Below are 13,621 nucleotides of genomic sequence, written 5' to 3' on the forward strand. Positions count from 1 at the left end.
ATGGGGAGGAGGGAGACCGGCTGGTGGGTGCAGGAGCTATGGTCACTGTGGGTACCCCTGCAGGATTCCTGTACCCAGAGTACCCAGGGCTCAAGGCTCGCATCAGCAAGTGCTCAGGTTTTATTTACAATGCCAACATTACAGGGAATGAACAGCCTCCATCTGGGCCTCTCTGGTCAAAACCGCCTTTTTGAGTCAGGGGCCCAGCCCCAGGCCTCCCAGGTCATCATCCTCTGCCCCGAAGCCCGAGAAGCTAATGGGCTGGCAGGCCAGGCTGCGCAGGTTCACAAGGCAGGCAGTCTGCGTGGCACTGAAGTCAGGGACAGTCACCAACAACACTCTCTGGTCCTCAGGACCTGCAAAGAAGTCACACAGGACCCACTGTAGGTTCCAAGTAAGTCCTGCCTCAAAGAGAAGCTGCCAGAAATAAACAGGAGTCCCCGTTGGCACACAGTGGGGCAGTGACAATAGGAGACCAGAGATTAGCCTTGAGGAGCACACAGGCTGGGAGCTGTTCCAGCCCCTGCCCAGCTGGCCAGGCAGCTTGGCTCCCACAGTGAAATAATGGCTGCACAGCAGACCTCAGCTGTCCATCCCACAAGAGCTGGGGGGACTCCACAATGCAGGTTTTCTTTTCTGTCTCCAGGTGAGAACCTTGTTCCCAGGTGAGAGTGAATCAGCAAATCAGGCCTGGGCCCCCAGAAGACAAAAATTACCTTGGACGATTTTGGAGCCAAAGCTGGGGGTGTTGCCACAGAAGTAGACATGCGGGCACTCTGGGAAGATGAATGGGTCGGTTTTGTAGAAGGGGTAACAACCTGGAGGAGAACAGGCAGCTCTGAGGAGGGTTCCAGCTTCAGCACTAGCACTCTGCACAGGATGTGGGGCTGCAGCCCCTCCTCCCACTGCAGGCCAGTAGGAGACCCCCAGTGTGACAACAGGAGCACCTCCAGATACTGTCACAAGACCTTGGCCCTGCTGTTGCTGCCTGTCGGGGTGGGGAGCCATCGGCCTTAGAATTAAGACTCCGGAGTAGCTTCCAGAGCAGGTGCCAAGCCTCTGAACTCCTCAGCTCTCAGCAATGCTGGCAAGTGCAAACCCACAGGGGGACCCTGTGCACTTCAGGGTCCTGCCAGGCCTCCTGGCCCTCTGCTCCCACCCCGTATGGCTGAGCCTGTTACCTAGAGTGTCAGGTGCTGTGGGGCTGATGTGACGGACCCGCAGGGTCCACTCCAGAATCTCCAAGTGATCCTCCATGCTGCTATATCGGAAAATGTCACTCACGTTCTGTCCTGATGTCCCCAAGAATCTGCAAGGCAAAGCTCAGCTGACCCTTGGCTATGGGTGCCACCCATAGTGGTCAGCCCAGAGCTCATCTGGCGCGCTTGTGGGGATGCCCCAGAGAGAAGGAACAGATGCCAGGTGGGCCTCTGCAGGCCTGCCACCTTCCTGGACCCTCCCTCCCCTCCCCTCTTTGTGCCTCCTGAGGCAAAAGGCTGGGTCAGACTGAAGTGTGGCTGTGCCAGCTACCTGACTCCATCAATGGTGGCCTGGTAGGGGTTGGTGACCAGCTGGAGCGTGGAGTAGGCAGTGGCCAGCGGGAACATGCAGGGGTGGAGGGGCTGCTGGGGGAGCGTGTAGTTGGTGGGATCAAACTCGCCTGGCATCACGTCCACGGGCACTGAGGCCTGGAAGGCACAGGGCAGGGACAGCTCAACCCTGAAGAAGCCCCCTACCCCAACTCCAGCCACTCCCCCTGCCCTCCTGCCTGCCTTATGTTGCCCAGTGGCAGCTTTGAAGACTGCAATCCCCATTACCCCTCCAGCCTCCAGCTCACTCACACTCAGCTGCAGGAGGATCTCATCCAGCATCTTCACAGCCTCCACACTGGCTGCCTGGGTTTTCTTGGTGAGGTATTTGGCCTGGAATAGAAGCCCAGGAAGCCATCAGGCCCAGGCGAGTCCCAGGCTCAGAGGAGAGCAGAGCCCCACCAGCTGGAAGATGCAGATGTTGTCCCATAGACCCTCATTCCCTTCTAGCCTCCCACCACCCTCAGCAAGGGCCTGGGCACGAGAAGCCCCAGTGCAGGAGGCCCCAGTGTCACTGCAGGGCGCTTCCCACCGACCTGCAAGACCCCATAGGGTACCCAACTCGCCATGGGGAAGGAGAGTCTTACAGGCTTGCAGCCTCCTGGGCTGGGGCTGAATGCAGCCAGGCGGGCTCCATACCTTATTGATAGAGTCTCTGCTCTGGGTGCTGTGGCTGAGGAGGTTACCGGCGAGGATAACCCGGGAGACATGGGCGGCGCTGCACTGCTCCCCTTCGTCCCCAAGCTGCCCTGTCACCACATCCACCAGCAGCTGGGTGCCCAGCAGGCTCTCACCTCCACCTCCACCCAGGCCCAGGCCGGACACGAGCAGCACGAACCTATGGGAGAAGGTGGGGTCCTCCAGGGTGCCAAGAAGGGAGGCAGCCCCTCCTAGGTGCGACTCAAAGATTCCACTGACCATGAGCTGGTTCCGGCCCCCGAGAACTGCTGCTCACCTATCTGTGTCAAGTGGGGGTGTGGGCTTCTGGGGAGCAAGGTCAGCAAAGCAATGGTCCTCCACCAGAAACTTCCCATCGTCTCTCACGGAGCCAAACACAGCCAGGACAGTCCCTGGGGAGCAGTGGCATCAGGCCTGATCAGGGAGCCCCAGGTGCTACCACTCCTCCAGTCACCCCAACAGGCAAAACCAGCCAGTCCTCCACAACCACACTGGTGAATTCTCACCTAGGACTCCGGGAGGCATGTCTGCTTCCTGGGGTCACTGCCTTTGGATGGAGGTGGGGAGACCCATCTCCCAGCCAGGTCACACCCAATCTGACAGCCTCCGACCACCTGCAGCCTCACCTACCTCCTCAAGAACACATGTGTGCCCAGGCCACACCCCCCTCCACATCTCCCCAGGCTCCCCATTCACAGCATCCCTAACACACTACTGCTGGGCTCTTCACCTGCATCACCCTCACCCCCTCATTGGGCTCCCTACCTGTAACCAGCTTTGACACATCAATGGTGCCTTTTAGTTTGATACGCTGCAGTTCATCTTCCAAGACCAGTTCATCATCTGGGTGTATGTATTTGCTCCGAGGAGGCTGGGGGAGCAGGTTGTGCTGGAATGCAGAGACAGGAGGTATAATCTTGAGGCCAGAGCCCATCAAGGCTCTGGTGTTAGTGAGCTGGCACCCCGGCCCCCACCCCTCTGGAGCCCATCATCTCTGAACCTGCTTTCCCCACACCCCCACCCCCAGGGAGATGTTCTAGGGGGAGGCCAGGTCTGCTTGGCGGCCCCACCGTGTAGCGCCCTGCCTCACCTCCTCGCTGATCTCCCGCAGGATGGAGGGCTGCAGCGGCATGGCCTTGAACAGAGTGCCCACCACACAGCACTTCTCCCCAGGCTGTAGCTCACACAGCTTCTTCACCCCCACTCCACTGCCTAGGACACCAGGGGTACAGACTCAGAGATGAAGTAGCCCCACCCTGAGAGAGGCCATGGAGGCTCTGCCCAGCACTCCACGAGAGGCCAATCCCAGGGCCCTGGCCATCGCCAGGAGAGAACATCAAGTGCAAGGACCCCCTGGACTTCAAGGTGACAGTAAAAGGTGAGTCAGCCACAGGAGACCAGGGACTCTAGGTGTGGTTGGGCCCTGGATGCCAAGTGTCCTCATGAGGAACAGAGAAACAGACACACAGACAAGAGGGAGTGTGAAGACGGGCAGAGTGGAGTGACGCGGCCACAAGCCCAGGAACGCCAGGGAAGAGGCCAGGAAGTACCCTCCCCTTGGGCCTTCAGAAGGAGCCAATCCTGTTGACATCTGGATTTCAACTTCTGGCCTTCAGAACTACCAGAGAGTAAATGTCTGTGTTTTTTTTTTTTTTTTTTTTTGAGATGGAGTCTTGCTCTGTCACCCAGGCTGGAGCGCAGTGGCACAATTTCAGCTCACTGCAAGCTCTGCCTCCGGGGTTAATTCCATTCTCCTGCCTCAGCCTCCCGAGTAGCTGGGACTACAGGCGTGTGCCACCACGCCCAGCTAATTTTTTTTTTTTTTGTATTTTTAGTAGAGACGGGGTTTCACCGTGTTAGCCAGTATGGTCTCAATCTCCTGACCTTGTGATCCGCCCGCCTCAGCCTCCCAAAGTGCTCGGAATAGTGGTGAGGCACCACGCCCCGCCATGTCTGTTGTTTTAAGTCAACCAGTTTGTGGTGCTTTGTTACAGTGCCTACAGGAAACTAATACAAAGTACTGCTTCACTTATACCTAAATTACAACACTGATTCTTAAAAAGAAGCATGCCAAGTCTCAACACGGCCCTGCCCTACAAATAACTGCCATTTTCTTTAAGACTTTAGATTATTCCACCCCACCCTCCACCCCTACCAAATGCTTCACCCTCTGAGAGCAGAGATACTCAAAATGCAGACCTCAGATCCCCTCCACCCATTCCATTCCCGTGGAGTCAGGTGGCCTTGTTTACCCAGGGCACCTGGGCACGGTCTTCCCCAGCCTCTTCTCAGGATTCTGAAGAGGCTGTGAACAAGAACACATGGGAGGGGCTCGGCACTCTCAAGAAGAAAGGTATGGAGAGTCAGTGTGGGCAGGAGGGAGGAATACAGGTCCCCACACAGCGCAGATCCAGGCCTGGAGAAAACACTGAGGAGGTGATAGGGTAACGCAGATGCCAGACCAGCCCCTTAGCCTAGCTGACTCCAGCACAGCCCGAGCCCCTGCTGCCTGGGAAGAACCGGGAACATTCGTGAGCAGACAGAGGTGAGCAACTCAAAACAAGACAAGAAGGATGCCAGCTGCAGACAGCAATGCAACAGACTCCACATCCTCACCTATCCCACTCTTACTCTCTCCAGGTGGCCTAAGCACTGTACATGTAACTCAGTCAACCCTGAAAACATGCCAGGAGTAGATATCATCACCCCACTGATGCACAGAGCAACGTGTCCAAGGGCACACAACTGGGATCCAAGTGTGTGCCCCTGAGCACTGGGCAGAATGTCATCCCTGTAACTGACAGCAGGATAGCAGGATACTCAGGCAATGTGCTGGCACCAAGATCGAAACTGGATATAGAGGCCAACACTTGCTCCCACTGAGCCCCCTGGGTCTAGGCCGGAGAGCGACAGCAGGCCATAAACAAGTAACTCGCCACAGTGACAAGTGCCGTGAACAAATGGTGAGCTGAGGTAGAAAACGGAGGCCCTCATTGGTCAAGGTGGCTGTAAGTGGCCCCTCAAAGAATATAATACTTCAGCGGACAGTGGGGCTTAGATGGGGTCATGGGAAGGCGAGGGAAAGAGTGTGCCAAATGAAGGGAGAAGCCTACGGCAGGAAGGGCTGGGCAGGTTTGGGGAACAGGTGAGTGGAGGGACCAGTTTGGAGAGACAGGCTGAGCTTCAGTGAGGACATGCAGAAGCCACATGTAGGTATTCAGGGTGAGGGCCAGCATCAACCACCAGGCCTGTGAGTGAGTGCTACTGCTGCTCCACCGCTAGCAACACATTCATATTGGCAGCTGTTTGGTTTCCTGAGCGGTCTGTGGGCACAGTGAAATTGCTGTCGTCCATCACTGGGGAGCTTTTTTGGCAGCTCCAATAACTGGGAGAGAAATGTGCAACCAGAGGAGGTGCTGCCGGAAAGAATCTAGAAGGTGGCATTGACATCGGGCCCGAGTAGTAACTGAGCTCTATAAAGAGCCAAGGAAGGTGTCCCGAGGGCTGAAAGGAAAGTGAGGAAAAGCTACCAGAGCCGCAGGAGGGAGCCCCCGATTATGTGGGAGAGGAGAGGGGAACAGCACTTTTGTCTCAGGTAAACAAAACAGAAAACATCCTGATATGGTTTGGCTCTGTGTCCCCACCCACATCTTATCTGGAATTATAATCCACACGGTGTTGACAGAGGGACCTGGTGGGAGGTGATTGGATCGTGGGGATGGATTTCCCCCATGCTGTTCTTGTGATGGTGAGTGAGATCAAACCATCACGTGATCTGATGGTTTAAAAATGGTTGGCAGTTCCCCTCACTCTCTCTCTCCTGCCATCATGTAAACGTGCCTTGCTTTCCCTTCACCTTCTGCCATGATTGTAAAGTTTCCTGACGCCTCCCCAGCCATGCGGGACTGTGAGTCAATTAAACCTCTTTTCTTTATAAATTACCCTATCTCAGGTAGTTCTTTATAGCAATGTGAAAACAGACTAATACATATCCCTAATGAATCTGATGTTCTAGCTAGATTTCTGGGCCCAGTGTTCTCCTGGCTGCCTATAATAAGAGTTGATCTTGGCTTGGTGTGGGATGAGACGGGCTTCTCAAAGCTCCTCAGGAGATTCCAATGTGCAACTAGGGCTAAGATCCATTTCGCCTGGTGCCAAGGACAGTAAAAACGAGTAAGACTGGTCTCACCTACAAAATCCTCAGTTTAAAAAGATAATAGGAGGCCGGGCGCGGTGGCTTAAGCCTGGAGTCCCAGCACTTTGGGAGGCCGAGGCGGGCGGATCACAAGGTCAGGAGATCGAGACCATCCTGGCTAACACGGTGAAACCCCGTCTCTACTAAAAAGTACAAAAAACTAGCCGGGCGAGGTGGCGGGCGCCTGTAGTCCCAGCTACTCGGGAGGCTGAGGCAGGAGAATGGCATGAACCCGGGAGGCAGAGCTTGCAGTGAGCTGAGATCCGGCCACTGCACTCCAGCTTGGGTGACAGAGCAAGACTCTGTCTCAAAAAAAAAAAAAAAGGTAATAGGAGATGGATTTGAAAACTACCTGGAAAGCCACTCTTATGTAAGTAGTAGGAATGGGGGAATGCGGAAGCACCCAAAACTCAGAGGGGGAGATGGGGGGCCCTACTTCACCACCAAGAATAATCCAACTGCAGGAGAGATCACCGAGGAAGAAATGGGGGCAAAGAACAAGGGTTGTGTTGGCCAGGCCACTTTATTAGGAAAGACAGAGAGCCCAAGGGACAGGAAAATTCATGGCCAGCAAATACAGGGGCCAGGAGGAGAGGCAAACAGACATGAGTGAACAGAGGGGGTCCCCTCGAGACCAGAGAGTGCATCCTCACCAGTCTTGCCACACCGAGGGGCTCTCTGGCTACAGCACAGGCAAATACTTGAGTAATCTGCACTGAAGGTAGGAAAACCATTTTCCTCTGCCAGTGAAATAATCACCATCACCGCCAGAACTAAGTCCTTATCTCCAACCAGCCTCTGAACTAAAACTAACTTCAAACCCACAAATTACTTAATTTAATCCTTGTTACTATCTTAAGAAGAAACTGAGGGAAAAAGAGGTTAATTTTCTCAAGGTAATAGGAGGTGGGATCAATGAGAGAAATGTTCCCGTTCTCTTGCAGAACATTTCTAAGTTCTGGGCTGGTGTGGGGGAAGCACCTTCCCAAACGCTCACTTACCCCAGTGCTGCTGGGCCCGGTTCTCCAGGAAGGGTCTCATTTGGATGAGGCGGGTGGCATAAATGTGGGCATACTGCCGGCTAAAGCTGCGCTCTCCTAGCCGGAAGGGTTGTGAGGAGTTGGTGTAGGTCGCCACTGGGACCCGGGCAAAGGTGGCATTGTTGGCTGATGGTGGGGACAGCAGAGTGTGGGTCCTCTGGGCAGCCTGCTCAGAAAACATGGCCACACTCCTGGCTTGCTTGGTCCACACAGCTTCGCCCAGGCCAAGGAGGGTCACTGTGAAAACACAAAGGCATTCCTGCTGCCCCGGCTCATCCCCAAAGCAGCAGCTCTCCTGCAGTCTCACTGCACCCAAAGGATACTGGGAAAAGAAGGGGAACAGCTGTAGTTGACACTAGACATTGTGTCCACTTGGAAATTTATCGTGTCTGGATACCGATGTCTCACCCTGTAGCAGTCATCCAAAAAGAGAAAAGGAAAGCTAGGAGTGTTTCTCTCATCTGCAGTTCTCCCCGAACCCCAGACTCAAGTGTCCTGTTCCATCTGGACAACTATCACGGTCTCAATCACGTTCAGCGTGCCCCAAATGGAATGCCTGATCTGCCTCCGTCCAGCTCTCCAGCACCTGCCTCATCTCCAGACATGAGGCCTGCCTTATTAAATAAGCCTCCTGTGAAATAATAAATCTATTACTAAATAATAAAATGAACTAAGCCAAAACCAAAACATAAATCAGTCACTGCTCTGCTCAAAACTCTCCAAAGTGTCCTCATTTCATTGAATAAGGCCCCAAGTCCTTACAACTGCCTATGAGATCTGCTCCACTGGTCCTCTACCCTCCTGGTTCCCACTCCTCCACCTTGGGTCCCTCCCCAGAGCAGGAGGCCTCTGAACTCTTGCTTGCCCCTCTCCCATATACCTATAGGGCTCACTTGCCCATTTCCTTCAAGTTCTTACATCTTTACTCAAATGTTACCTTGTGCCCTGCCCATCTGATTTACAACTGCAACCCTTCCCAGTACTTCAACTGTTATTGTTGTTTACAGCATTTACCTTCTAACAAACTATATTTTAAACGTATTGTCTGCCTGCTGCAATTAAACCATAAGCTCCAGGAGGGCTGAGATTTTTGTGTCTTATGCCACTACCCACCTGGGGCTACGAAGTACAGATGCGGTGAGTCCAACTGTGATGTTTGGGTTGGACACACAACAGATTTCCAAGAATAGTACAAAGAATATCCCAATAATTTCTTCAAATACAACTGAAATAACAGTTTGGATATATTTATGGATTTACTCCAACTGATTTCTGTTTCGTTTTACTTTTTTCGTACACCTACTAGAAAGTTAAAAAAATTCCGTAGCAGCTTGCAATCTATCTACACGGGACAGCACTGGCCTGGGACACAGGCTCCGCACACATGTCTAACGAGTGACTAGTTAAAGAGTTTTCGGCTGGAACCTGTTTGATGGCGGTAGCAGCCAGGCCGCGCTGCTTGGGATGGGGCCGAGGGCGCCCTAGGGGCTGCCCCAGTCACGGCGGGTGCCCCCGGCTCGGATCCACGCGGCAGCTGCAGAACGTCTGCCAAGACACCAGCCCACCGCCCCAGGAGCCCGGTCTCGCGGCCTGGAACCGCCACCCACAGCTTACCCCGTTTCCCGGGACCCTACTCACCGCGCTGCGCGCCGCATCCCGCCAATCTCCGCGCGCCTGCCCCGCCCATCACCGCAACTCGCCAATCCTCGCGCGACTTCCCCGCCCATCGCCTCAAGTCACCAATCGCTGCCCTTCTCGCCCCGTCCGTCACCAGGCGCCGCATCCCGCCGAACACCTTTCACGTACCTGGACGTACAGAGAACGCGGAGCCCCACCCTCGGTTTCCTGGGCAACGCGGTGCTGGGGCTGGCGAGTGGGCGCCGCGGGTCTTGGGTTGGCGGCCGCGCGTGCAAGGGTTGGGCTGGCAGGAGGTGTCGTCCTCCAGTGGGCTGACCGCGTCACCCCTCCAGGCCCTACCCAAACCTCCCAGTGGCCGTCACCCCGCCAGGCCCCCCAATGGTCGCCCGCCGGCCTCCTTGGTGAAGCCCCTAGCGTCCCAGTTTTCCCCGCAGAGCTGCCTACTTGTAGCGATGGCGACACGCGAGGAGGATCCCAACAAAAAGAAGGCCCAAGGCCCACAAACCGGGCCGGGGAGAAGTAACCCTTCCTGAAGGGATGGCGCAGGGTGTCGGGGTTCCTCCCGTCCTGCCAGCGTCTGCGCCCGGGAAGTGCATTGGCGGTTTCGGGGTCCTCACGAGCCTGCCCATAGCTGCACACCAGCTTCCAGCTCAACACTCTCCGATCTCCAGTGTTCTCGTTGTCCCCGTTATTCGTACTCGTTCTTACCACCACGTCTTTCTGAGTGCTGTCTGCCACTTTGGGAATACTTTTTTTTTTTCCATCTCCACTAATTTATAGAATTCCTCACCCCATCAAGAGGCGCTTCCCCATTAAGCTTCCCGGGCTCCCCTCGCCTCGCGCTGATTCTCCCAGGCGTCCTCTAGAGCTACTGTTCTGCTCCTTCCCTGGGCCTGTTTCCTAAGTCCAGGTCTTGTCTGCACAACAAGTGGATATTAACACTCGTTAATTATCATTTAATATTTTAATTTTTTGTTTTTGTTTGTTTGTTTGAGGCAGCGTCTTGCTGTGTGGCCCAGGCTGGAGTGCAGTGGTGTGATCTCGGCTCATTGCAGCCTCGAACTCACAGGCTCCAGTGATTCTCCAACCTCAACTTCCGAGTAGCTGGGACCACAGGCGCGCACCACCACTCCTGGCTACTTTAAGTTTTTGTATGTGTGTGCGTGTGTGTGTAGAGACAGGGTCTCCCAAAGGTGTCCAGGCTAGTGTGGAACTCCTGGGCTCAAGTGATCCTCCCACCTCAGCCTCCCAAAGTGCTGGGATTACAGGCATGAGCCACCACGCCTGGCCTTATATTTTAATTTAAAATGTGATATTTTAATTATTAAAATAGTGACACATTAATTCACCTGCTCCTCAAATAATCTTTTGAGTCAGACACAGTGGCTCACACCTGTGTCCCAGCACTTTGGGAGGCTGAGGTGGGAGGGTCACTTAAGCCCAGGAAGCTGAGGTTGCAGTGACCTAAGATTGCACCAATGCACTCCAGCCTGAGCGACAGAGCCAGATGCTGTTTCAAATCAAACAAGCAAACAAACAAAAAATCTTTGAAGCATGAACTATTATTTTTCTCCCACTTTACATGTGAGGAAATTGAGGCAGAGTGGGCAAGAGAGATCAGTAGCTAGTGAGTAATAGGTGAGATTCACACAAAGACAGCAGGACTATTGCTGGTAAGGTTGTGCTGTTTTGACCCTTGACCTGAAACATTGTACATGTATTGGGCAAACAAATTTTACTTCTTCCTTTCCAATTCAGGTGTTTTTATTTCTTTTTCTTACCTGATTACTCTGGCTAGAATTTCCAATACTATGTTGAATAGGAGCAGTGAAAGTGGGCATTTTGTCTTATTCCTGATCTTAAAGGAGAAGCTTTCAGGCTTTCAGCATTGAATATGTTGTTAGCTGTGAGTTTTGGGATTTGGCGTATGGATTTTATTATTGGAGGTAGTTTCCTTCTATTCTTAGTCTGTTGAGCTTTTTCTTCTTTCAAAAGAGTGTTGAATTTTGCTACATATTTTTTTGACATCAATTGAGATGACCATGTGGGTTTTTTTTCTGTTAATGTGGTCTGTTACATTTATTGATTATTATGTTGAACCATTCTAGTATTTCAGGAACAAATTCCACTTGGTGGAATTACAAACCAAAGTTACAATAATACTAGCTTTTACTGTATTCTCTTTTATATAATTAATTTTTACTTTAGTTGACCCTGAATTTTCCTTTACCATAGATCGTTATTTTTCCCCTCCAAGTACTGACCAGGCCCAACTCTGTTTACCTTTGAGACTGGACACATTCAGGGTGGTATGGCCATAGATGAGATCTTTATTCCTTTATTCAGCTTTTTTTTTTTTTTTTTTTTAAGACAGGGTCTCAGTCTGTCACCCAGGCTGGAGTGCAGTGGCACAATCTCAGCTCACTGCAACCTCCGCCTCCTAGGTTCAAGTGATTTTCTTGCCTCAGCCTCCCAAGTAGCTGGGATTACAGGCATGTGCCACCACATCTGGCTAATTTTTGTAGATTTCGTAGAGACGGGGTTTCACCATGTCGGCCAGGCTGGTCTCCAACTCCTCAGGTGATCCGCCCACCTCAGCCTCCCAAAGTGCTGAGTTTACAGGTGTGAGCCACCACGCCTGGCCTCTTTATTCAGCTTTGAGTCACTGTCTAGTATCCTTTCATTTCATCCTGAAAGGCTTTCTTTGGCTTTCTTTGCAGGGCAGATCTAGTGATAATGAACTCCCTAAGCTTGTGTTTATCTGGGAATGTCTTCATTTTCCACTTTCTTTAAAGAACAGTTATGTCAGATATAGGATTCTCAGCTGACAGATTTTTTTTTCTTTTGGCACTTTGAATATATCAATCTACTGCCTTTTGGCCTCTGAGGTTTCTGATGAGATATCTTATGATCCTTTTTTTTTTTTTGAGACAAGGTCACACTGTGTCACCCGACTGGAGTGCAGTGGTGGCACGATCTTGGCTCGGTGCAACCTCTGCCTCCCAGGTTCAAACAATTATCTGGCTTCAGCCTCCCGAGTAGCTGGGATTACAGGCGTGCACCACCATGCCTGGCTAATCTTTGTATTTTTAGTGGAGATGGGTTTTTGCCATGTTGGCCAGGCTGAGTCTCAAACTCCTGACCTCAAGTGATCCAACTGCCTCGGCCTCCCAAAGTGCTAAGGTTACAGGTGTGAGCCACCATGCCCAGCCAAGATATCTGATACTCTTTTTGAAGATCCCTTGTATGTAATGAGTCACTTCTCTCTTGCAGCTTTTAATATTGTCTCCTTGTCTTTGGCTTTTAGCAGTTTGATTATAATGAATCTCAGTATGAGTATCTTTGAGTTTTTCCTACTTGGAGTTTGTCGAGCTTTTTGAATGTTTATATTCATGTCATTCATCAAATTTGAGAAGTTTTCAGCCATTATTTCTCCTAATAATCTCTCTAGTCCTTCACTCTCTTCTTTTTCTGGAATTTCCACATTGGTATTAGTCTGTTTGATGGTGTCCCACAGGTCTTTTAGGCTCTGTTTATTTGTCTTCCATCTTTTTCCTTTCTGTTCCTCAAATTTGATAATTTCTTTTTTTTTTTGAGACAGAGTCTCGCTCTGTCGCCCAGGCTGGAGTGCAGTGGCCGGATCTCAGCTCACTGCACGCTCCGCCTCCCGGGTTTACGCCATTCTCCTGCCTCAGCCTCCCGAGTAGCTGGGACTACAGACGCCCGCCACCTCGCCCGGCTAGCTTTTTGTATTTTTTTTTTAGTAGAGACGGGGTTTCACCGTGTTAGCCAGGATGGTCTCGATCTCCTGACCTCGTGATCCACCCGTCTCAGCCTCCCAAAGTGCTGGGATTACAGGCTTGAGCCACCGTGCCCGGCCTCAAATTTGATAATTTCAATGTCCAGTCTTCAAGTTTGCTGATTCTTTTTTTATAAATTTTATAATTTTTAAATTATATATATATATTTATATTTGAGACGGAGTCTCGCTCTGTCATCCAGGCTGGAGTGCAGTGACGTGATCTCAGCTCGCTGCAACCTCTGCCTCTCAGGTTCAAGCAATTCTCCTGCCTCAGCCTCCTGAGTAGCTGGGACTACAGGCACATGCCAGCACACCTGGCTAATTTTTTGTATTTTTAGTAGAGATGGGGTTTCACTGTGTTAGCCAGGATGGTCTCGATCTCTTGACCTCGTGATCTGCCCGCCTGGGCCTCCCAAAGTGCTGGGATTACAGGCGTGAGCCACCGCGCCCGGCCAGTTTTTTTAAAAGATAGGGCTTTTTATGTTGCCCAGGCTGGTTTCGAACTCCTGGGCTCAAGCAATCCTCCTGCCTCAGCCTTCCAAAGTGCTGGATTACAGGCATGAGCCACTGTGCCTGGCCAAGTTTGCTTACATCTGCCTTTGAAGCCCTCTAGAGAATTTATTGTATCCTTCAGCTTCGTAATTTTTTGCTACCAAGAAAAAAAATCCCAAAAAGTTTT

The 13,621-nt window shown here is 52.1% G+C and overlaps 1 protein-coding gene across 3 annotated transcripts; it reads right to left on the bottom strand.

Moving 5' to 3' along the window:
• Positions 1–97: 97 nt before the first annotated feature.
• On the bottom strand, positions 98–9,233 carry POLD2 (DNA polymerase delta 2, accessory subunit). 3 transcript variants are annotated; one of them, XM_033194009.1, is made up of 11 exons: positions 9,141–9,233; positions 7,464–7,739; positions 3,358–3,479; positions 3,033–3,156; positions 2,545–2,659; positions 2,229–2,427; positions 1,842–1,922; positions 1,531–1,688; positions 1,182–1,309; positions 717–818; positions 98–356 (listed from the first exon to the last, which is right to left on the bottom strand). In XM_033194009.1, the coding sequence occupies exons 1-11, from the start codon at positions 9,187–9,189 to the stop codon at positions 196–198; spliced, it is 1,515 nt and encodes a 504-aa protein (XP_033049900.1). In that variant the 5' UTR covers positions 9,190–9,233; the 3' UTR covers positions 98–195. The 3 variants fall into 3 exon arrangements, with proteins under 3 accessions (XP_033049900.1, XP_033049901.1, XP_033049902.1); XM_033194010.1 differs by having other exon boundaries at positions 7,464–7,911; positions 9,141–9,200; XM_033194011.1 differs by lacking the exon at positions 9,141–9,233 and adding an exon at positions 8,616–9,089.
• Positions 9,234–13,621: the final 4,388 nt, after the last annotated feature.

This window comes from Trachypithecus francoisi, unplaced genomic scaffold, assembly GCF_009764315.1.
Source record: "Trachypithecus francoisi isolate TF-2019V2 unplaced genomic scaffold, Tfra_2.0 Lachesis_group4, whole genome shotgun sequence".
In the NCBI taxonomy this organism is placed as follows: Eukaryota; Metazoa; Chordata; class Mammalia; order Primates; family Cercopithecidae; genus Trachypithecus; species Trachypithecus francoisi.